A 26,153-nucleotide genomic window follows, 5' to 3' on the forward strand; every position below is an offset into this window, starting at 1 on the left:
AGCACGGGTATAAAATGAGCCATGTCAGAAGCAGGAGGAGGTATCTCACTACCATCAAAGGGGACCTAGAGATCCCTGCACACTGAGCCTCCTTAACCCAGGGACATAAAGTTGTGACACAGGAGGAGTGACAAAACAGAAGCAACAACAGAGCCAAGAGCAAGAATAAGAGCATGAGATAAGAGTGGTAGGCCTCTGATGCTGAATGACATTGGGTAGGAGTCGTGGCTATACAAAGAAATGCCTCTAGACACTTAATTGGAGGAGCTAGGTTTGCTGACCCAAAGAGCTAGAGCAAATGCCTTTAGGCTGAGGCTACCATGTAGTGTTGTAAATTGTGGACATTTACCAGCAGTCAATAAAAGAACTTTGTAACATTAACCAGGCAGAGAGAGGCTCCTCTGTGGGCATGGCTGAAGGGAGACTGTCTTGACTGGAACAAACATGCTCTGAAATGTACTGATTCTGCATTGTAAACTCTTGACTTCACTAATAAACCTCAAAACTGTGAGTATGCTGGCTGAGTTCTGTGTGGCCAATGCAAAGAATCATCAAACCCAGTTGAGCAGAGAGTAACGTTTAAGGGTTGGCTAGTACCACAGTTTTTGCAAACAGTAAGAACTTTATATCTGTATCTTTCTCCCTTCACCCCACTTAGATACTCTGCTCACCTCCTGATATGAGCAATACTTTGTAAGCATTAGTTCAAAGGTTAAATATTCTAAATAACTTGTAACAAAAAGTCAACAAATTACTTACTTTTTAAACTGGTAAATTGCAGCAGATTCAAAGTCAATTCTATAATCACATCACTTTCATGAACTTGTACTCCTAATTTGTCAAATAATCTAGGTGGGGGTCAGGTTTACACCTGTTGTATAGATATGGCAGGATCTATCAGGCACTGCCCAATTAACTTATTTTGTTGTTGTTATTATTAATAGCCACTGAGATGGTTCTGACTCATAGCAACCCTATATAGGATTTCTGAGGAGCAGCTGGTGGGTTTGAACTGCTGACCTTGTAGTTCGTAGTTCAGTGCTGATCAGAGCCACAGCAGGAATTCCAGCTTATTTTAGCTACGCTGAATTCAACATCCAGTAACTGCTATCTACAGGTGTGATATCTGTAGCAATTACCTATTGTTAGAGTAGTTTCTGTCACTTTTGTAGGATTTTATTTCAGCTCCTAAGGTACACATGTGAATGTAGTTATTGATACTTCAGAAAAAAAGGTTGAAACATCTGAGACATAAAATCTATTCAGTGGGTGTTTTAAACAGCTGTGATGATTCCTTCTAACTCTGAAAGCCTCTAATCTTATAAATCAAGTTATATGAAGAGTATGTGTGATTCAGAAGAGAGATTTGTATCTGTGAACTGCTAACATGACAGAGGTAAGAGATGTAACACTTATTTTGCCCAGAAAGAGCAAGTCCTCCTTGTCTTTGAAAACTATTAAAACATCAGAGTGAGAAAAGAGGAAGCATTAATGACTACAACATACTTAAAGCCAAATACATTATTAAGAAGTCTGATTGTTAATAGTGTGACCTCAAAATAGTCTGTCCTTGTAGCTCTACGTCCTGGGTACCATTTTCACTTGCAATTAAATACTTTCTTTTCCTAGAGTCCTCAAGCTAGCTTTGTTACATAACCAAATATTACAGTAAAATTTCTCATCCTATTTACGTCACTAGTGATTCATCACCTTTCTTTCAAGAGCTACTAATCAAAGAACGCCAGGTTAAATTAAAATACATAGTTACCTGATCAAACAGATAAATGCTTTCCTTATTAATCTTAGCCCACAGAGGGACCACTATGTCACAAAACTGCAGCAGGGGAAATTAATGCTATGACCCAGTGACATCAACCTGGTTAAATGCCTCCACTATAGTAGGATTATAGAGATATACACATGAATTTATTCATTCATTTAGCATGATCTAAACATAATAATGGCATGACACAGTAAAGGAGCTACAAAAGGGACATAAGAAAAACACAAAAGGTAAAAATGAAAATCTTAGACTTTAAAATAACTTATGATATTATCTGGCTTGGTTTGTTTTGTTTTGTTCTTTTATCCCTAGCAACAATAGGCATATACACAAGTGTCTCAGTAAGTATTGCTAAATTTACATTACTCCCATAAAGGAACAGAGGCATGCATGCATCCACACATTTTTTTTTTCAGTTTGTGGTTAGATGCTGGGAAGAAAAAGAACACTTCACCTTTGGCCCTCAAAGAACTCATCAAACACAGAGACCATGTAAGATCTGAATCAACCATTATCGTGACAGAAGTTGTTATTGTTGTTGTTGTTAGGTGCTGTGGAGTCAGTTCTAACTCATAGTGACCCTGCATAAGGTTTCCGAGGCTGCAAATCTTTACAGGAGCAGAAAGCCTCATCTTTCTCCTGCGGAACAGCTTGTAGTTTCTAACTGCCGACCTTGAGGTTAGCAGCCCGATTTGTAATCACTACACTACCAGAGCTCCTTATGACAGAAGTACCGGGTTCTATTACAGCATGGAATGAAGTTGAAGGGGGAAATTGGCAGGGTCAGGAGTAAAAAGTCAGTAGAATTGAGCCAAAGTAGTTCATAGTGGTTACAAATCGGGCTGCTAACCTCAAGGTCAGCAGTTCGAAACTACCAGCTGTTTCATGGGAGAAAGATGAGGCTTTCTGCTCTCATAAAGATCTGCAGCCTTGGAAACCCCGTGCAGGGTCACTATGAGTCAGAACTGACTCCACGGTACTTAACAACAAGTTCCAATTCTACAAATTTTTACAGAAGCACAATGCTTTATCGTTCTCATGCACTGCAGTTGGTGAGTTCCCGCTACTGACCTTTTGGTTACCAGCCCAATGCTTAACTCAACGTATCAACAGGGCTTCTTAAACAAAACATTGGCAGTGACGGTAATTGAACTCATGTTCCCAAAGAGTTTGGAGCCTAAATTCAGTGCCTTAGATGGCTCAGGCACACTACCACACATGACATATAGTAGACAAGAAGTAAACAAAATGAATATATGAGGTATAATGTAGGCAGAGATTAAGGAGCACAGGGAGAAGACAGGTAGATGATTTGTTTGGGGCATGTTGAATTTGTGACTGCAAAATGGTCCAGTGGCTGTGTCCAATAAGAAACTGGATATGAAGGCTTTAAAACGAAAAATAGTAGTCTAGAAATATAATGCAGTGGCAGAAACACCTGAAATTAGGAGATGGGTTTCTGAGATTGTAAATCTTTATGGAAGAAGACAGCTTCATTTTGTCCCTCGGAGCAGCTGGTAGGTTTAAACCTTGGTAGGTTTAAACCGTGTGGTTACCAGTTTAATGCTTAACCCACTAAGCTCCCAATAGTCATTGATGTTGTTAAGTGCCACGGAGTCAGTTCCAACTGACACAGACTGTGTATGAGTTTTCTGAGAAATGACTGGGAAATGACTGGTGAGTCTGAACCACCAACCTTACAGTTCAAACCAACCTTGCGGTCCAGTGTTTACTACCAAAGCCCAAGATTGTTACTGTTAAGTGCCATTGAGCCATTTCTGACTCACAGTAACCCTGTATAGGGTTTCTGAGGAGCAGCTGGTGAGCTTGAACCGCCAACCTTGTGGTTCAAACCAATCTTGCAGTCCAGCACATTAACCCATAGTGCCACACCAGGAAATTAGAAACTATAACGCATGGAGGCATTACTTTGCTTGTTTGTTGTTGTTACGTGCCGTCGAACCAGTTCCAACTTACAGTGACTCTATATAGGGTTTCTAAGGAGTAGCTGGTGAGTTTGAAGCACCAACCGTGCAGTTCAAATCAACCTTGCAGTCCAGTGCATTATTCTGCAAAGCCATACCAGGACTTCTATTTACATGAATTTTACCAGCATGCTTTATGATTCCGGGTAAGAGAAGATGGATAGCTTGAGTGATTCAACATTAGAAACATGCAAGAAAGGACAGATGTGGGAAAAGAGTTAAGCTGATGCTGTTAGGGTCAAAGACAGAAGTGAAATCAGAACTAAATGTTTCTGATTACCTATATGCACTTCTATCATTTCATATAAGGCAACAATTTGGGCTTGAACAAGGTTCTCCTGGTTTAGAGAAATACACTATGAGCAAGTCTATGCCAAAGTTAGTCACCAGAATAACTAAGACTAATATTAACAACAGGCCTCTGTGATTCAGGGATCGAAGCAAAGTCTGAATGGGTAAAAGAGGGGAAATAAGTTAAGATGATTGACTGTCATATGAATATTGGTTTCCCTTGCCAACTAATGTAAAATAGACATTTGAGTGGAACAAAAAAGGAGTATCGGGAAACATTATTACAGATCATGTCTTCAGCCTATAACTGATTGGAATACCTAAAAGAGGCTCTAAAATTTGACCAGTGAAACAGGCTTCTTGAGCAGCCTTTGTAGTGTGTAGGACCTTAGGTAGAATCCTGAGCCCCATCCAGAACCTTCTGAGGTGGGACATTCCCACATGAAAGGACATGCAGATTAGCTCAGAGCGGCTAAAGGAACAGACAATACTTCCTAAAAGAAAGACAAGCAGGAAAACAAAATAAAAAACAAAAATAGCTGCAACTCAAAGGGAACACACGAGCAGGCATGTAAGCTGGCTGGCAATCTCAGAAAATTGGTAATTGTCTAATATGAAATGCAACATATAAACATCAATATCCTAAGCATTTGTGACTTGAAATGGAATGGTATTGGCCATTCTGAATCAGACAATCACATAGAATACTATTCTGGGAACGATAAATTGAAGCAGAATGGTATCACATTTGTCATCAAAAAGAACAAATCAAGAGCAGTCATGACAGGTCTGGAGAAAAGAGATGGGGATAAGATTCTTATGATTCAATAATGAGTAACTGTTATCATGACTAATTGTGACTGCCACATCTGTAAAGGTAGAAATTTTGTAACAAAAATTGAGGAGTAATTAAGTTAACAGTCCAAAAACAGAGGACCCTAAGACCATTAAGGGAGAAGAGCTCAAACACAGTGCAGGACCCTATCCAGAGAAGCAGCAACACCAGAGATGGAGGCAGAGATGAGGACATAGAGAGGGAGCAGCCAAAGACTCTGGACTCATGGAAAGAGACGGACTGGGTGCTGGTGGCCAAGAGGCAGGCCTACAGAATGTGCCCTTTGATTGTTTAAATTACTAAATATTCCTGAGTGTTTTTGTGTACATCCTCCTACCCCCTTACCCCCCAAAAGAGGAACAGAAACAAATACTGATAAATGATGATGTGTGTATGGAGGAGATTGTAATCATTGCAGTGAGATCATGGTGTAAAGCCGATGTTCTCCCATGTAAACTATCACTCAGCTCACAACAAAAACTTCCTACAAAGAAAACCAATTAATACCACTAGTATTCAAATGTATGCACCACGCACGAAAGCTACTGATAATGAAATTGAAATTGACAAATTCTACCAACTTCTTCAGTCTGAAATTCATCAAACATATAATCAAGATATATTGATCATAACTGGCAATTGGAATGCAAAGGTTGGAAACAAAGAGGAAGGATTAGTAGTTGGAAAATATGGCCTTAGTGATAGAAACAATGCTGGAGATTGTATGATAGAATTTTGCAAGACAAATGAATTCTACATTGCAAATACCTTTTTTAAACAGCACAAAAGATGAATATACACATGGACCTGACCAGATGGAACACACAGAAATCATATGTGGAAAGAGATGGTGGAAAAGTCAAACATCAGCCAAAACAAGGTCAGGGGCATTAACTGCTCATGTGCAAATATAGGCTGAAGCTTAAAAAAGAAATGAAAACAAGTCCACAAGAGCCAAAATATGACCTTGAATATATATCGCCTAAATATAGAGATCATCTGAAGAACATATTTGAAGCATTAGACTCTAAAGTCCAAAGACCAGAACTGTTGTGGGGTGACATCAAGAACATCACACAGGTAGAAAACAAAGGTCATTGAGAAGACAAGAGTGAAAGAAAAAAATGGGTGTCAGAAGACACACTGAACTTTAGACTCTAACATAGAGCTGCTTTTAAAGCAAATGGATGCAGTGAGGTACAAGAGCTAGACAGAAAATTTCGAAGGTCAGCTTGAGAAGACAAAGACAAATATTGTAACAAAATATGCAAAGACCTGGTGTTAGAAAACCAAAAGGGAAGAATATGCTTAGCAATTCTCAAGATGATGGAACTGAAGAAAAATTCAAACATCGACTTAGGCAAAATACTGAATAATGAAGAAAGCATCAAAAGAAGGTGGAAGGAATACAAAGTCACTGTACCAAAAACAAATGGTTGATGTTCAACCATATCTAGAGGAAGCATATGATCAAGAACCAATGATCCTGAAGGAAGAAGTCCAAGGTGCATTGAAGTTATTAGCAAAGAACACCTCACCAGTATTTGATGGAAAACAAACTGAAATCTTTCAAAAAAGTGAAGCAGCACTTGAGGAACTCACTCATCTATGCCAAGAAATTTGGAAGACAACTACCTGGCCAACTGACTGGAAGAGGTCTGTATTTGTGCCCATTCCAAAGAGAGGTGACCCAACAGAATGCAGAAATCATCAGACAATATCACTGATATCCTATGAGAGTAAAGTTTTACTGCAAATAATACAGGTATAAGGAGCTCTAGAAGCGTAGTGGTTATGAATTGGGCTATGAACCTCAAAGTGAGCAGTTCGAAACTACCAGCTGTTCTGCGCGAGAAAGATGAGGCTTTCTGCTCCCATAAATATTTACAGCCTCGGAAACCCTGTATAGGGCTCGCTGTGGGTTGGAACCAACTCCATGGCACATAACAACAACAACAATACAGATATGGCTACAACCATACACTGACAGAGAACTTCCAGAGGTTTAAGCCAGTTTCAGAAGAGAACATGGAATAAGGGATATCATTCATGCCGTTAGATGGATCTTGGCTGAAAGCAGAGAATACCAAAAAGATGTTTACTCAAGCTTTATTGACTATGCAAACTTTCGATTGTACAGATCATGGCAAGTTATGGACAACACTGCGAAGTATGAGTATTCTGGAACACTTAATTGTGCTCCTGAGGAACCTATACATTAGCCAAAAAGTAGTTGCTCAAACAGAGCAAAGGAACACAGAATGTGGTTGTCTTCTTTCACCAAGCTGATTCAATCTGTAATCTGTATGCTGAACAAATAATCTGAGAAACTGGATTATGTAAAGAAAAATGTGGCATCAGGATTGGAGGAAGACTCATTAACAATTTGCAATATGCAGATGATTGCTGAAAGCCAAGAGTACTTAAATAACTTACTGATAAAGATCAAAGATCACAGCCTTGGTTATGGGTTGTACTTCAATATAAAGAAAAAACTCCTCACCAATGAACCAATAAATAACATCAAGATAAATGGAGAAAAAAGATTGAAGTGATCAACGACTTCATTTTGCTTGGATCAGTCATCAACATTCAGGGAAGCAGCAGTCAACAAATCAAAAGAGTATTGCACTGGGAAAATCTGCTGCACAAGACCTCTTTTAAAGTGTTGAAGAGCAAAGATGTCAGTTTGAGGACTACGGTGGATACTGAATACTAAGACCATAGAAGAATTGATGCATTTGAATTATAGTGTTGGAGAATACTGAAAGTACGATGGACTGCCAAAGCAACAAACAGATTGTGTTGAAAGAAGCACAGCCAGAGTGCTCCTTGGAAGCCAGGATGGGCAAACTTCGTCTTTGATACTTAGGACATATTGTCAGGACGGACCAGTCGCTGGAGAAGGATATCATGTTTGATAAAATGGAGGGTCAGATAAAAAGAGGAAGACCCCCCCCCCCAATGAGATGGACTGGCAAAGTGGCAGCATCAATGGATTCAAGCGTGGCAACATTTGTGAGGTTGGCAGTGTTTCATTCTGTTGTACATAGGGTCGCTGTGAGTTAGTACCAAATTCAACATCAGCTAACAATACTACTGCCTTCCATTCTGCAGTACTGTAATGTCTTTTTCTATGATACTGCATACTATTATTCATTCTTTCTTTACAGAATAAGAAAAACTATTATTATAAAAAATAAAAAACATTTAATATGTTTATATATATGTGTGTAACAGGGTGGGAGACCTGCTGATTCCAATACCAAGAGAAACTGGGGTTAGGAGAGAGAGAGAATTGCAGTGAGAAACCAAATAAGTGACTCTAGATGTATTTTTTTAAAGATTATTTTTAAGTCTCTATTAGACATTTTGGAGTCCTGGTGTCATGCTGTGGGCTAATGTGCTGGATTGCAAAATCAACTGAACCTCAAGGTTGGTGGTTCAAACTCACCAGCAGTTCCTTCCTATGGGTTAGAACTGACTCGACGGCACTTAACAACAAATTTAACACTTCTGCCATCTACGTCAATAGCAGTCTCCACAAAGTAACCAGAGATGTAGAGTAGAAAGAACGGCACATTCTAAGAATGAAATAGGTTAGACTAGGGCTACATTCTGAAAGCTGACAACACTTCTGACTTAAGCTCTGCAAGAATGATAGACTCCAGAAAAAGCAATTTTTTAAAATTAAGGAACTAAAACTACTATACTAAAGGCTTGTGGGAGAAAGGTGAGGCTGTTTGCTCCTGCAGGGATCTATAGTCTCTGAAACCCTACACAGGGTAGCTAAGAGTCAGAACCGACTTTACAGACTTAACATACTAAAAGGAGCATTGGTGGTGTAGTGGGTATGAGTTAGGTTGCTAATCTCAAGGTTAGTAGTTTGAAACCATGCAGGAAAAAGATGAAGCTTTCTGCTCCCATGAAGAATTACAACCTCAGAAACCCTCTACAGGGTCGCTGTAAGTCAGAACTGACTTCATGGCACATAACCAACCAACCAACCAACCATATTGAAACTGGAGTCCTTGTGTGGCGAAGTAGGTTAATGTGCTGGAGTACAAGGTCAGTTTGACCTGCAAGGGCAGAGGTTCAAACTTACCAGTCACTCCTCGAAACCCTATACAGGGATGCTATGAGCCAGAACAAACTCAACAACACTTAACAACAACATATTTAAACTATTGTACAGAGTCCAGCATCAAACAATTAAAACATGTGAAGGCCAGTGATAACCTTTTAATAAGAAACTGATAGTTCATATTGTACAGAATCATACATTATAATCAGTTTATCACATGAAAGAAACTCTGGTAATCAACAAGGCAATAAAGAAGACACAAAGTTAACACAGAAGAGGTTCAAGTACTCAAGAAGAGAAATAATCTTAATGGGACTAGTAACCACAAACTCTCTGATTGAACCAAGCAGCCATTCTGTGGGAGAAGGATAAAGCAGTCTGTTGTATTATAGTCTCTGAAATTCCATGGGACAGTTCTACTCTTACAAATTATATTACAGATTCAAAACCAACTCAACAACAGTGGTTAATGCATCCAGTATTTTAAAACAGCGATATAAAACTTGGATAGACCATAAAAATAAGATACACCAAAAACAGGGAACAATACTTCAGTTATATTCACAATTTTCTGAATTATTAAATAGCATGTGTAAGCTGGGTCTCAAAAGTCTACGTGAGTTTTAAAAAAGAACAGAAAACAGGTAATTTAATAGAGAGCAAAAACCAAAACAAAGCAAAAAATTCAACTTCATGAAAAATTCAAAGTTACTTTCAACTAGTTGATATACTACCTGTAAGATAGCAAAGGATCCTATTTCCATTAAAATCTGAATTAAATGAACAGACTTGTACTGCAATAGTTGTTTGCAATGTGATAAAATTTCCACAATGAGGAAAGCGTACCTCATTGGGTAAATAAATTTATTTCCATTTATCGCAGGAACTAGATGTCCTTCTGCTTGTGGTAAATGACAGCACAGTAGGTAACTTTAAAATATCTTCCAGTTAAACAAAATGTGACCAGAAAAAAAGGCATTATATTTTCAAAGCAATTTAATTGAAAGTGTAGAATATTGTCGAATCATGACTCAATTTTTTAATCACCAATTTTTCCTTTTTCGTTTAACAAATTCAAAATTGCCACTTATATGATTTTTCTTTTTTTCTACCCACTTACATCTATTACAAGTTATTCTGTATACAACTTCCAGACAAAAACTAGTTGCCATTAAGTCAATTCTGACATTTAATTTTGAATCAATATTCTTAGTTTTTAAAAATCCAATCCCGGTAGTTGAGCTACAATACTTTGGTTACATATGGTACACACACTAAATTATGAAATCATAATCTAACCCTAATAAAAACTACAGAGTTCACATATGAAGCTTACCCTAATCTAAGATATGCTTTTGGTAATACAGCTCAAATATTAAAATATCAATAATTTTCCTAACAAAGGGAATGACAAAAGGTTCCTACCAAATTTATTTTTTACATACCTCCTATAGAAGTACCAGTGGTACTACTGTTTGTGAGAGTAGCTGAAGTCTCTGACACTGTCGAAGGTTGGCTACTGCTGACAGCTGGAGCAGGCTCAGAGGTCTGCTCAGAGGTAGATGGATTTGAATTGCTAATGGAAGCGCTTGTAGTTTGTGATTCCATTCTAGTAGAAGTGGTTGGTACTACAGTAGGCTCTACAAAATATAAAATGCTTACTCAGCTTTTCAAAAGCAAATTCATAAAAATTTATATTTTAATCCAAGCTAACATTTTATAATAATTAGAATGCTTCAAAATACAAGATCTCTAAAAATACAGTACATACATAGTAAAGAAAGCTTTCATGACGTTAAACTATAAAACCAAACTGAAATGTTACTAAAATATGATTACTGCATTTAAAAAAAAAATCCAGACCAGTATGTGCACATTCCAATAAGTTGAGTTATTAACAGAGTTTTTTGTTTTTTGTGGGGGAGCTAGGGGATAACTACTATGTAAGTAAAAGAAATACAAGGTTCCTCTGCTACGCCCAAATCTCATAGGCTGTCAGAACAGTATTACAAATAGGATCTTCTCTGAAACAGTATGGGGTTCTAGACTAAAATAAAATTGGGTCAGTAACAATGTTTTTCCTAGAACAGTTGTTAAGATCATGCATATACGGCACTTAGTACAATGCCTTACACCTAGTAATCAGTTAATAAGCAGTAACTATGATTTTTATTATCTGTCCTAATCTCTTTTTTTCCATGTAGTAAATTTAGTAAATATCAACACTCATCAGTGCTTTCTGATAAAAATTAAAATGTTTGTACAAAAAGTAATTTTAGACAGGCCTCAATTTATGAACGAGTTATATTTCAGATGCTCGATTATAAAACAGTTGTTTAGAATTGTGAGCACTAGAAATATATCTGTCTAAGACATAATCATAACAATCAGACTGAATAGAAGGATCTCTTTTAATGTGATACAGAATGACAGGTGGTGCTGGTGGTGTGCCATGGAGTTGGTTCCGACTCATGGCGACCCGGCACAGGGTTTCCGAGGCTGTAAATCTTTACGGGAGCAGAAAGCCTCATCTTTCTCCCGCAGAACAGCTGGTAGTTTCGAACTGAGTTTGAGGTTCACAGCCGGATACGTAACCACTACGCTATGTACTATTAAATTTTAATTCATACAAATAATCTCAATGTATAGGTTAATCCCTCAGGAACAAAAGAACTTTTTGATTCACACAGAACACTATGTATTTGGTCCTTAAACAAATATAACTGCTCATACATAAAAAGTAGAAGAGGAAATCTCTGCTTATTTGTCAATGGTTGAACTCAGGGTTCTCAAAGTTGGCACTACTGTCATTTAGGGCAGCACAACTCCTTGTTCAAAGAAGGTCTTATGCAATTACTAGCTTCCACCCATTAGATGTCAGTAACACTCTCCTCCCAAATGTGAGAAACAAAAACATCTCTAGACATTTTCAAAGGCACTATGGGGTCCTAAACTGTCCCTGGTTGAAAACTACAAGTGTAATTGATACACTTAAGTTTTGCATTTATTTTTAGTAAGACAGAAGTCTATTTAATTAACTCTAAACTAATTACATTAACCACTGTCTTGCAATTTATGGTACTTTACAGTAGAAACTGAGAAATTACCAAAGGGAATACAGGCAGTGGAAATAAAGTGTCTCTTCAATAACACCTTAATTCGAAACAACATTCTTGGAAAATGATGATCACCCTAGCTGCAAGCAGCCTGTATATGAGCTGAGTGCGTATGGCCTCTAACACTTTCCGCCTATTAACTCTATCTACATACCTTTCCCCAACTGACAGTCAACTTCCAAAGCTAACAAGCTCTTATAGTTTATCATTGTCCTTTAGAGAAATTAGGCTTGATAATTTCCTCCTAAAATGTAAATAATACCTCAAGTCAACCAGAAAGAATTTTAGGCACAATTTATACAGTGAGGTTATTTATTATCAATTCAATTTTAAGACTAAAAAATCTGACAATGACCTACTAATTTAGTACTAGCATTTCTAGGATACTAAATATTTTATTTTAGCAAATTCCTACCATCTTCATCAACAGTAAGGTCCACAACTTCTCCTGCATTCTGTCTCAAGGGCTGTATAACAGTAGAAATCCTATTGCGGTTCCTAGACTCCTGTGGTCGATTCGTATGAGAACTTGAACCTTGGCTCCAATGAGATCGGGAGTGTCCAAGGGTTGAACGAGATCTAAAATGACAATAATAAAGAAGTAAATATTTAAAAAAATAAAATTTAAGTTACCAAATAATCCTAAGCCTTTTTAAATTCTTCATGCAAGATTTCTCCAAAGAAATAATGGTAATAGAATTTAAAACTATTCCTAGCACAATGCCTGGTACTCAGTAAGCATTTGCTGAATGAATAAATCACTAACAAGCAGACTTAAAAATATAAGAAATACTATGCTAGACCAATATACAATATACAATTCTGAAACAAGAATGGCTGTTCTCTCTTCAATGGTTATTTAAAATATCTACCTGGGTTATAATCAAGTATTTACATTTTATATAAATACCTGAAACTATTCACTATATAGGTTGCCGTTGTTGTTAAATGCTATCCCCCTCTCCCTCTGTCCAGGACCTTCTATTGTGATCCTGAGCAGGAATGCAGGACCTTTTTTTCTACCAAAATGTATAGCATTGTTCATAGGCCACACAAAATTATCAACTAAAAAATTAGCCTGCTGTATTTCCTGGACTTCTAGTGTGGCACTGTGGATCAACACTGGACTGTGAACCTCAAGGTCTTCAGTTAAAACCCACCAGCTGTATCTTGCTCTGGTAGTGTAGTGGTTACAAATTGGGCTGCGAACCTCAGGGTCAGCAGTTTGAAACTACCAGCTGTTCTGCGGGACAAAGATGAGGCTTTCTGCTCACGTAGAGATTTGCAGCCTCGGCTACCCTGTACAGGGTGGCTATGGGTCAGAACCGACTCCACGGCACATAACAACAACATTCCTGCTGTACAGGGTTTCCGAGGGTTTAAATCTTAACATGAGCAGAAAGTCTCATCTTCCTCCCACAAAGTAGCTAACAGGCTCAAACCACAGACTTTGTGGTTCATGGTTCAGTGTTTATTACTTGGAGCCACCACGTTCCCTTTTACTCTAATTAATTATCAACACCCAACACATTTAATAAAAGTCCACATGATCTTTAAGTTTAGCCTAGGTTCGATTTGTAAACATGGCTTTCTATTTTTCACTTTTTATTGTAGGTGGGTGAAAGTTTACAGTATAAATTAGTTTCCATTCGAAATTTTTTCAGATTTTGTTTCGTGACATTAGTTGTAATCTCAATGTAACAGCATTCTTCTCACTTCTTTGAGTTCCCTGTTTCCATTCATCCTTCTTTCCTGCTCCTTCCTGACTTCACGTAATAAGCCTAGTTATTTTTTAGCTGAAAGCTGATCCCTTGAAGGTGTTTTCAGTTACAGGCTTAAAGGGTGTAAATGTAGAATTGTTGTTGTGTTGTTGTGAAGTGCCTTTGAGTTGGTACCGACCCACAGCGACCCTGTATAGAGGGTTTCTGAGGAACAGCTGGTGAACCTGAACTGCCGACCTTGCAATTTAAATGGCTTTGCAGTCTGGCGCATTAACCCACAGCGCCACACCCAGAATATAATACCCTAAATCACTAAGAGATAAAAATAAATCTGTTTTAGCAAGGTGGAGGTCAAAAAACGCAAGAGCTTATAAAGTTGGCTTTGTTTTATTTTGTTTTTCATCCTGTTCAAACTGAATGTAACTCTGCTTATGAAATTATTTTGTCATATGTATGGAGAGAGCCAGACTCATAAATATGCTAGATCACCAGAGATGTGAGCTCTGAACAGATGAGCATTCTAAGTTCAAACTGGCCTTGGTGATTATACAAAATTCTAGAAAGAAATTTTCAAGAAACAAAAACATACAGGTTAATTCCTAAAAGGCTATAAAATTCAATGCATACCAGCAAGTTATACAGCTTGAGGTATGATGGCAAACAAATGTCTCAGGATAAAATGGTTTTGGAAAAGTAGAGAGATCAACTTTGAGACACTAAGAGTCTAGGACGAGACTGAACAGTTTATTATCACTTTGTTGATAAGTTCCGACCCATAGCGACCCAAACCAACTTTGCAGTCCAGTGCATTAACCAGCAGTGCGCCACACCAGGACTCCACACCTGCACAAATACCAGGTCCACTTTGAAGTACTTTTGTGAAAATTTCATACGATGTGCTAACTCCAAATATTCTGCGTAATGGAACAACAGCTGAATACTTAATGTAGGAGGAATAGTTTCACGTAGGCCTTAGTGGCCCTATGGCTCAGTGGCAACGGCCAAATCTTAACACAAAAGAATTTGAAACACACATGCACTCTCTCTTAAAGAAGGGTCAATGTTGGCCAAAAAATGACTAAATTAATATTCCAGGTATCAATAAGAAGAATAACAATAGATCATGAACAATGTTGGTCTTTTTTCAAGAGCACTGTCCCTTTACTAGGGTAAATTTCTGCAGAACTTTTAGCTCATAAAAACTGAGGCAGTGTTTTGACAAACACTATGCATAGTACAGAGTTAACAAAGCACTTATCTTAAAGAATCAATTTTATTAAAAGATTTAAAGGAAATTATTTAAAAATTAAAGCAATCGGGACACATTATAGAATAGTGATAAAACTACAAGAGTTAAGATAGAACAAGAGTGGATAAAGAAATGTCTTGAGTGCAGAAGGCCAACTGGAGTCTAAATCCCAGATCTAAGAGCACTCATGCTCTTTTCCACACAAGCAGAAAGAGTTCTCCCATAGACAAACAAGTGGAGAAGCATGTTCTAGGTACATGTGAAAAGTGATTCTGAAATATGCCTACTTTTAAATCATGACCAGCAGATGAAAATATCACATGCATCTCAAAATTCATTTGAACACAAAGCTTTAAGAGCTATCCATTAGTTTATAAATTGGATATACCGTATGTAATTGGAGTCCTGGTGTGATGCTGTGGGTTAATGCACTGGACTCCAAAGTCTGCTTGAACCGGGAGGCCTGCAGTTTAAGTTCACCATCTGCTCCTCGGAAACCCTATACAGGGTAGCTATGGGTCAGACCCCAACTCTACAGCATTTAACAACAACATCATATGTAACAACAATTTTTTACCACTTCGATTGCCAGTATCTGTAATCATTTGAAGAACAAATGAAGAACTGGTGTGCTTTCTTTTGTTTGCAGTGAGGCCAAAGTAATTTTGCAAAAGTAGTTCTGCCATTTCCAGGTATTTATAAAAACAGTTAGAAATGAGGATTTTTTTTTTCCCATTCATATGTCAATATAGAGCTTAGAAGAAATTACTGAATGAAGGATAATAAAATTTTAAGCATTTATTTTATATTAGGCTACCCAAACATAATAGCACACAAACTTCACTAGTATCAAGGAGTAGGATCTTGAACCAAGTGGATTATAACTAAAAACTATTTTAATATCGATATTGCTTAATATTTTTTTACATTCAATTACAACACCAGCCCCAAATTATTTGCATCTAAATTTCAAAGGAGTTCATGAATTCTGTGTATTAAAAACATATTCAATTTTTAAGACACTATAGAAATTTATTATTTACAACAATGACTTTACTTAAAACAACTCTTAATGTACACTAAGGGTGCTTTAAAATCCTACTGATATCTAGGAATCTTGTTCACTAATCTGGGACAAGGTTCAGGCAGCACTGTATACATCCTGGTTTAAAAACAACAACTTTACAAGCACGTGCATTCTCAAACACAAAAATGAGTTGTTGTTAGGTGCCATCGAGTCAGTACCAACTCGTAGCGACCCTGTGCACAAACAGAATTCAAATATCTATATAGCACAAATATGTAAATATGTTTAAGTATTTATATTTAGATCTTCAAATATACAACTAGGAATTATAATCTCACCGATAGCTTTCACCAACTGTTACAATCTCCACTTCACTGTCAGTTGAGGTAACATTAATTTCTTCATTGGCAGTGACCTGAGGAGTAGAGGAAGCTTCTATCAACACAACATCTTCATCAATACTTCCTAGGAAAAAAAGAGAAAAAAACACATGAAGGGCATCTATCACCTGTCAACCAACTGCTAGGCAAACGTTTTTATTTTGAAGTGGACAGACTATGAAATTTATTATCAAGGTCTTATCTGTCAAACTGAAAGGTTTTTTGGTGAAAATGGTACTCTAGGGCTTTGTTTTAATCAGCATTCTTGGTTATGTCCTTGTTTATGAGTTTTGTGTTATCCAAATTTTTAATGATTTCCATAAGAATTTGTATGATCTTATGTTGTAATATCTAAAGGTAATAGTATAACATTAAGGGCTTCATATAAGATCATACAAATTCTTATGGAAACCACTAAAAGTTTGCTTCTTTTGGTAAACATGCTTATTTTGAGCATTATCTATGTTATTTTATATGAAAATAATTTATTACTTGGGTAAGCACTGGACTACTAACCACAAGGTTGGTAATTCAAACCCACCAGTCACTCCTTGGAGACCCTATACAGAGTCTCTATGAATTGAAACCAACTTGGGGGCACTTAACTACAATAATTACTAAGTAATATTTCATGGTATGGCTATACCACAATTTACTTATGAATTCACCTGTTGATGGACATCTGAATTTTCACATTTTTCTCCAGTTTTGGGCTATTACAAATAAAGCTATTATAAACATTCATGTATAAGTCTTTGTACAGATGTGCTTTCATTTCTCTTGGGCACAACAGTGGGTGGCACAAATTGATTAGCACTCAACTACTAGCTCAAAGGTTGGCAGTTTGAACCCACCCAAAACTCCTTAGAAGACAAACTGGCAGTCTGCTTCCGAAAGGAAGTTCTACTCCATCAGGTTTCATATAGGGCTGAGGTCGCCATGAGTCCACGAGTCAGAATTGACTAGAGGGCACCACAAGTTTATAGTTACCTTTTTTTTTTTAATTCCAAAATTGAAATAGAATTGAGTCTAGATATAAACCCATACATCTGTGGTTAACTGTTTTTTTTATAAGAGTGCCAAGTTCATTGATGGGAAAAGAATCTGTTCTATGCATTAAAAACAAAACACCCCACTGCCACTGAGTTGATTCCAACTCATAGCTACCCTATGTAGGGTTTCTGAGGCTGTAAATCTCATGAGAACAGAAGACCGCCTCTGTCTCTGTGAAATGGCTGGGGGATTTTAACTACTGTCCTTGTGGTTACAAGCCCAAAGCATAGCCCACTATGCAACCAGGGCTCCTTCTTCAATAAATGGTATTGAGAAAATTGGATGTCCACATGCAGAAAAATAAAAACAGGACACATGCCTCACATCATACACAAAAACCAGTTCAAAATTTATCAAGGACATGAATGTGAAAATTAAAACCTTAAATTCTTAGAAGCAACTGCAAGGGCAAGGTTGCCAGGCCTATCTTTTTAACAATGGGCTATCTAATATGTTAACAAAAGTCTAGCAGTCAAAGACAAAATAAATGGGCCCTCATAAAAATTTAAAACTATTGTTCATCAAGAGACATTATCAAAAGATTGAAGATACAAGCTACCAAGTATGAGAATCTCTTTGGAAACAATTTATCTGGTAAGCATCTAATAACCAAAAAATACATAAAACTTTGACAACAACAAAAAGATATACAACCAAATCAAAAAAGGAGAAGAGGACTTCCATATACATATCATGAAAGGGAACATTCAAATAGCCACCAAACACATAAAAAAGATGCTTATCAACATTAGCCACCAGAGATATACATAACAAAACCATATCGAGATAGCAATTCACTCCCACCAGGATAGCTAAGAACATACCAAATGTTCATGAAAATAAGTAGAAACTGGACCCCTTGTCTACTGCTAGTGCTATAATGCAAAATGATACGGCAATTTTAGAAAACAATATGGTGGTTCATCAAAATACTAACAATAGAACTACCACATGATCCAGCAATTCCACTGCTAGGAATATACTGAAGGGACCTGAAAGCAGACACGAACCAACATATGCACACCAATATTCAAAAAAACAAGGCAGAAACAACTAACTTAAATGGCCATCAACCAAATGTGGTACATATAGCAGGTAAGTCAAAAATATTGCTACAAAAATCATAGAAACCTTTATTAAACAAAAAATATCAAAATGTAAAGCTGTTGTTTCTTGACATATCCTGCACTTAAATTAACATACACTTCTAAAGGTGGTGTTCCCATCTCTCAACCATTCCCTGAAGAATTCTAGACCAGTCTGAGATTTATTTCTCACAACTAAGAAAAGAAGGGTGAGAATGGATGTATAATTTGAAATATGAAATCAGTGTCACTAAATTGTACATGTGGAAGCTGTTGAATTAATGTATGTCTCACTGTGCATATTCTCAACAACAAAGTAAAATTTAAAGGAAAAAAAAACAACGGCTAAGTGCTCATTTTAAAAAGTGAAACCACTCATAATACCACCTTGATGAACTTCCACCTCCCTCCTACTTAAACACCGTAAATGTTGTTGAATGCCGCTGAGTCACTTCTGACTCACAGGATTTCCGAGGAGCGGCTGGTGGTTTGAATGGCTGACCTTGTGGTTCACAGTCCAGTGCTGATCCTGCAGCTCCATACCAGGAGTCTTTTATATAGTGTAATAGCATCTTCAAAATGTGATCTTATATAGTTTATATAACTATAATTATATTTTATATAATGTGCCCATATTAAAACAAAATGGAAGTATATTACATAGACTATTCTGAAGCCTTTCTTCCTCACTTTAACAATGTACTATGGATAGCATTTCATGTAAGTAATTAAGAGAAAACTTACAGAATTTATCCTAAAATTATTGTTGGGTAAAAGACAATGAACATCTTAATTTTTTATTTAAAATGCCAAATTATACTCTAGAGCAAATGTATCTGTCTTCAACCAATGTATCAAATATATCAAATGTATCTTCTCCTTAGATACTACTAATCTTCTGAAATGTTTTACCATCTTAAGAGACAGAAAATGACACATTCTTCTAATTTGCAAGTCTTTCATAAATATCTTTTGATTCCATTAGCCATTACACTGTGTGTGTATGACACATCCTTATTTGCACTAGTTGCTGCTGTTGATTGCTGCTGACTCACATGGACCACATAGGACAGGGCAGAACTACCCCCATAGGATTTGTTGTTGCTATTAAGTACCATTGAGTCAGTTCAGACTCATAGCAAACCTGTATAGGGTTTCCGTGGAGCAGATGGTGAGTTTGAACAACAGATCTTGCAGTTCAAAGAGACCTTAAAAGGTTATGTGCTTATTCTTTGGCACCACACCAGGACTCCTAAGTCTCTCCTCTTATTTAACTGCTAATGTATTCAAATTACCAACAATTCAATTAGCAGTTGCTACTTATACAGTGCACAAGGGCTCCTTTTCTCATAGGGTTGTATGAATTTTTGTACTAAAAAATAGTTGCATCCTCCTTGCCTTGCCAGGATACAGAATAGTTTATAATACGAAGACTCAACTGGCTAATCAAACAGGACTCTAAGGGTAGACTACACCTAAGATAGGAATTTGGGTTCTTATAACTGCTTGGCCTTGAACAGGTCATTTAACTTCTCTGGGTTGTCCTCAACTATAAAATGAGATTGAATGATAGGTCCTGCCTCAGATGTTTGTGGAAGGTTCCAAATGTGGTAATACTTAGCATCGACCTGCCACATACTAAGAACAACAGTTAGCTGTCATACAAGTATCTATAAGGTCTCCAATGCCATAAACAGAAAGCACCAAACCTTCACAAATAGTAAAATAGACAGACCTGAGGAGGCTTCCAGAAACTGTGGACTGACTGGGTGGGGAGAGAGGGAGGTCATCTGGGTAGGGTGGTTGTGTTGCACTCAGGCAATGCAGAACACAATTTCAAATTCTCATGGACTCCAGACTTTCTGGAGCCGTGGACAGTAGATGAAACTCTGTATTTACAAAGTCTTTGAATCTTAAAATGTAACAATAGTTTAGCTTAACTAGAAAAGAATGCCTGCCGTGAACACTGTGTGCTCTTTAAGAACTGTCTATATGGGATCATATGTAAATAATTACTCAAAAGATTAGATAGGAAATAGAGCAATGAGTTTGTGTTAATGGTGGAGGAGCATTTCAGTAAAGGACGTGAGAATGGTTGTACAACTTGAGAAATATGTTCAATATCAACTGAATTGTACACACTGACATTGTTGACCTGTTTTATGCTTTGTTGTGCATATTCTCAACAATAAAATAAATTATTAAAAACAGAAAAGCTCCAGAATTAACAGCAAAGATTTTAAAAAACAGAAAATAAATGCTGGAGAGGGTGAACCCTCCTATATTGCTGGCGGGACTTTAAAATAGTTCGACGACTGTGGAAAACTATATAGTGTTTCCTCAGAAAGTTGGAAATAGAAATACCTTAAGATGCAGCCAGGGCACAGGTAGATATACGAGCACAGATGTTCATCACAGCACTATTCACAATAGAAAAAAGATGGCGATGGCCGAAGTGGCCATCAATGGAAAAATGAATAAACAAACTTTGGCACGTACACACCATAGAATATACCATGCAATCTTGAATAATAATGATGAGTCCGTGAAAAACCTCATATAAAATGGATGAATCTGGAGGACATTAAGCTGAGTGAAATTTGTTGTTGTTATTAGGTACCACTGAGTCAGTACCGACTCATAGGGACCCTATGCACAAATGAACATAACACTGCCCGGTGCCAACCTAACAATCGTTGCTATATTTCAACCCATCACCGCTGCCACTGTGCCAATCCATCTAATTGGGGATTTCCTCTTTTTCTCCAACCCTCCACTTTACCAAACATGATAATAATTCTCCAGGGACTGGTCCCTCTTGATAACGTGTCTCAAGTATGAAAGGCGAAGTCTGGCCATCCTGACTTCCAAGGAATATTCTGGCTGTACTTCTTCTAACACAGATAAATCTGTTTTTTGAAAGTCCATGGTACTTTTAATATTCTCCTCCAACACCATAACTCAAATGCATTAATTCTTCTACAGTCTTCCTTACTCACTGTTCCAATTTTCACATGCACATGAGGCTACTGAAATTACCATGGCTTGGGTCATTTTGCTCTTGAACACTTTTAAGAGGTCTTGTGCAGCAGATTTGCCATGTAATACATCATTTGACTTCTTGACTGCTGTTTCCATGAGTGTTGATAGTTGATCCAAGTAAAATGCAGTCTTTCACTTCATTCTTTTCTCCATTTATATGGATGCTGTTTACTGGTCCAGTGATGAAGATTTTTGTTTACTTTACATTGAGGTGCAACCCATATTGAAGGCTGTGGTCTTTGATCTTCATCAGTATTTAAGTCCTCTTGGCTTTCAGCAAGGAATGTGATGCCATGTTTTCCTTCATATAATTCAGTTTCTCAGATTATATGCTCAGAAAACAGACTGAATAAGTATAGTGAAAGAATGCAACCCTGGCATACACTTCTAATTTTAAACCTGTCAGTGTTCCCTAGTTCTGTTCCAACAACTTGGTCTATGTACACGGTCCTCAAGTTCATTAAGTGTTGCAGAATACTCATTCTCCTCAATGTTGCCCATAGCATGTCATGATCTACACTATCAAAAGCCTTTGAGTAATCAATAAAGCATATGTTTACCTGTATAAACATGTTTCTGGTATTCTCTGCTATCAGCCAAGACCCATCTGAAGTTAGCAATGATATCCCTCATTCCACGTCCTCTTCTGAATCCGTCATGACAATGAAACTCTGGAAATTCTCTGACAATGTATGGTTGCAGCTGTTTTTAAATTATCTTCAGTAAACTTTTATTTGCATGCAATATTAATGATACTGTCCAATAATTTCCACATTCCATTGTGTCACCACTCTTCAAAATGGGCACAATTATGGATCTCTTCCAGTCAGTTGGCCAGGTAGCTGTCGTCCAAATTTCTTGGCATAGATATGTGAGTGCCTCCAGTGCTTCATCAATTTGTTGAAAGATTTCAATTTGTATTCCATCAATTCCTAGCACCTAGTTCTTTGCCAATGCCTTCAGCGCATGTTGGATTTCTTACTTCAACATCACTGGCTCTTGATATTATATAACCACTTGGTACAGTGACTGTATATTCCTTCCATCTTCTTTTGATGCTTTCTGCATCATTCAATATTTTGCCCCTTGTTGTTGTTGTTAAGTGCCATCAAGTTGATTCCAACTCATAGCGACCCTGTATAGGGTTTCCGAGGAGCAGCTAGTAAGCTTGAACCACTAACCTTGCTTGCAGTTCAAACGACTTTGCAGTTTGACACATTTACCCACAGCTCCACACCAGGACTCCATTGTTAAGTGCCTCTGAGTCAATTCTGACCCATAGTGACCCTTTGTAGGGTTTCCAAGGAGCAGCTGGTGAGCTTGAACCACCAACCTTACAGTTCAAATGACTTTGCAGTCTGACGCATTAGCCCACAGCGTTACACCAGGACTTCAAAATTGCAAGTCGAAGTTTGAATTTTTTCTTCAGTTCTCTCAGTTTGAGAAATGCTGAGCGTGTTCTTTCTTTTTGATTTTCTAACTCCAGGTCTGTGCATATTTCATTATGTTTGACTTTGTCTTCTTGTGCTGACCTTTAAATTTTTCTGTTCAGCTTCTTATACCTCCTCACTTCTTCCATTTGCTTTAGCATCTCTTAAGAGCTCTGATAGCGTAGTGGTTATGAGTTGGGCTGCTAACCTCAAGGTTAGCAGTTCGAAACTACTAGCTGTTCTGCTGGAGAAAGATGAGGCTTTCTGTTCCTGTAAAGATTTACAGCCTCAGTAACCCCATAAATGGTCACTGAGAGTCAGAAATGACTCTAAAACACATAATCACCATGCTGAAGAGAAAGTTTCAGTCTCTTCTGACATCCATTTTGGTCGTTTCCTTCTTTCTTATTTTCTTACTTCCTGTATGATATTTTTAATGCCATCCCACAACTCTTCTGGTCTTTGGTCTTCAGTGTCTAATACATCAGTGTTCTTCAGATGATCTCTAAATTCAGGTGGGATATATTCAAGGTCATATTTTGGTTCTCATGGACTTGTTTTAATGCTCTATTCCACAGTCTGCCTCTGGCCCTGTTTTGGCTGATGATAGGGAGCTTTTCCACTGTCTCTTTCCATAGATGCAGTTAGTCAATTTGATTTCCATGTATTCCATATCTTGTGAAGTCCATTTGTATGGTAGTCTTTTATGTTGTTTTAAAAAAGTATTTCCAGTGAAGAAGTCGTTGGTCGTGAAAACTTTTATCATGCTATATCCAGCATCATTTCTATCACCAAAGCCATATTTTCCAAGTACTGATCCTTTCTCTGTTTCTAACCTTTACATTCCAATTGCTGGTAATGATCAATACATCTTGATTGCATGTTTCATTAATTTCAGATTGAAGAAGTAAGATTTCTTCAATTTCATCAACACTGATGGAAGGTGCATAAATTTGAATAATAGTGGTATTAACTGGTCTTGTGTGTAGGCATATGGACATTAACCTATCACAGACAGCGTTGCACTTTAAGACTTATCTTGATATGCTCTTGTTAATGATGAATTTGACATCATTCCTCCTCCATCTGTTATTCCTGGTGCATTAAATCACATAACTGTCAGATTTAAAATAACCAATACCAGTCGATTTCAATACACTAATGTCTAGGATATTGATATTTATGCATTCCATTTCATTTTGAACAATTTTCCAATCTTCCTAGACTCATATGTCATATATTCCATGTTCCAATTATTAATGGATGTTTACAGCTTTTCTTCTCATTTTGAGTTGTGCCCCATCAGCAAATGAAGGTCACAAAGGCTTTACTCCATTTGCGTCATCATGGTCAATTCTACTTTGAGGAGGCTGCTCTTCCCCAGTGGTATTTTAAATGCCTTCCAACCTAAGGGGCTCATTTTCTGGAACTATATCTGACAATATTCTGATGCTCTTCAACATGTTTCAATATTCAACATTCTGGGGCTGACTGTTTCACTACTATAAGGTTTTCAGTGGCTAAATATTCAGTAGCAGTCTGTCTAGCCTGTCTTCGTCTGAAAGCTCAGCTGAAATCTGTCCACCCTGAGTGATCCTTGTTGTTGTTAACTGCCATCGAGTCAGTTCTGACCCATAGCGACCCTGTATAGGGTTCCTGAAGAGCAGCTTGTGAGTTTGAACTGCCGACTTTGCAGTTCAAATGACTTTGCAATCCAGCACATTATCCCACAGCGCCACACCAGGACTCCTGAGTGACCCTACTGGTATTTAAAATAACAGTGGTATAGCTTACAGAAGCACAGCAACACACAAACCACAACAGTATGACAAACTGACAGATAAGTGGTTGTTACTGAAGTTAGCCAATCACATAAAGACAAATACTGTATGAGACCAATACTATATAAGTTTAAGAAAAGAATTCCATGCTAAAAGAAACATTTTTTGATGGTTAATCAGGAATGGGAGGATAGAATAGTTCACTGGCTAGACCTTAGCTCCAGTAACAGGCAGGGCAATATACAATAAAGAGGAAGGAAATGCATAAGAAGATGGAGGGTAGCAGATTAATAATGAAGGTAAGTGAAGACACAGGGAGGCATGCATGGGATAAAAGGGATAGAGGTAAACAGTGGTATATACACAGCCTTGGAACAACAGTGTTCTGTGAATAGTCGAGTCAGTTTCGACCCAAAGTGACCCTGTACAGGGTTTCCAAGGAACAACTGGTGAGCTTGAACTGCCAACCTTGTGGTTCAAACTGACTTTGCAGTGCAGCGCATTAACCCAGAGTGCCGCACCAGAAGTCCAGGCTGAACAGGTAAGGGAGGGGAAAAAGTTCTGTGTGTTTGAATGCCTTATAGATATTGGTTTCCTCTGCCTACTACTGTAAAATAGCCATTCATGTGTTATGGAAATGAGTATTGGGAATTATGATTACATAAAGATATAAATTTACCTTTAGCCTATAATTAACTAGATTTGCTAAAAGGTAGTTAGAATTTGCCCAGAGAAATAGGCTGTTTGTTAAACCTTTGTAAGGCATGGGGCCTTACGTGAACTACTGAGCCCCACATCTAGAACCTTCTGAGTTGGGACATTTGCATTTCAAAAGACATATAGACCAACCCAGGACTTTTGGGAGAAGATTCTTACTGCAAGAAAGACATTCAAGAAAAAGCAGACTGTTTTGGCTTTTTGTGTTTCAAGCAAGCCATTTGCTATGGAGGCGTCTAGGCAAGAAATGCCAGTCCATCAGACAACAATCCCTTCGAGGACTGAAAGCTAAAAGGAACCCAAGAACAGTCTAGGATGCTTGCTGGTGGTCCACCTAGATCTACTTGTGAGTGGAAGTGGGGGAAATGCAGCAATGAAGACAGAGGCTGAGTTTGGACATGTTCTATTGACACCCCTGTTCACCTTGAGATGAGAGGGATAAAAGGAAGAGCTGGCTGGTTGTAAATTTAAGGAGTTGTGTGAACTCCTAATCCCACAGGCACTGACCTAGCCCCTGGGGGCTACTAAACCTGAGAATAAAGGTGCCAGCTGGTCTGAAATGTAGGGAGGTGTG

General features: G+C 37.7%; 1 protein-coding gene across 5 annotated transcripts in view; it reads right to left on the bottom strand.

The window, feature by feature from the left end:
• Window positions 1–26,153, bottom strand: part of RNF111 (ring finger protein 111) — a 153,317-nt gene that overhangs the window by 49,541 nt on the left and 77,623 nt on the right. For all 5 annotated transcript variants that reach the window (XM_006831595.1, XM_006831596.1, XM_006831597.1 and 2 more), the window contains 3 exons: window positions 16,430–16,556; window positions 12,510–12,673; window positions 10,424–10,618 (listed from right to left, as the gene is read on the bottom strand). In XM_006831595.1, the coding sequence (XP_006831658.1) occupies window positions 10,424–10,618; window positions 12,510–12,673; window positions 16,430–16,556 (486 nt within the window). The remainder of the gene's footprint in view (window positions 1–10,423; window positions 10,619–12,509; window positions 12,674–16,429; window positions 16,557–26,153) is intronic.

This window comes from Chrysochloris asiatica, unplaced genomic scaffold, assembly GCF_000296735.1.
Source record: "Chrysochloris asiatica unplaced genomic scaffold, ChrAsi1.0 scaffold00004, whole genome shotgun sequence".
In the NCBI taxonomy this organism is placed as follows: domain Eukaryota; kingdom Metazoa; phylum Chordata; class Mammalia; order Afrosoricida; family Chrysochloridae; genus Chrysochloris; species Chrysochloris asiatica.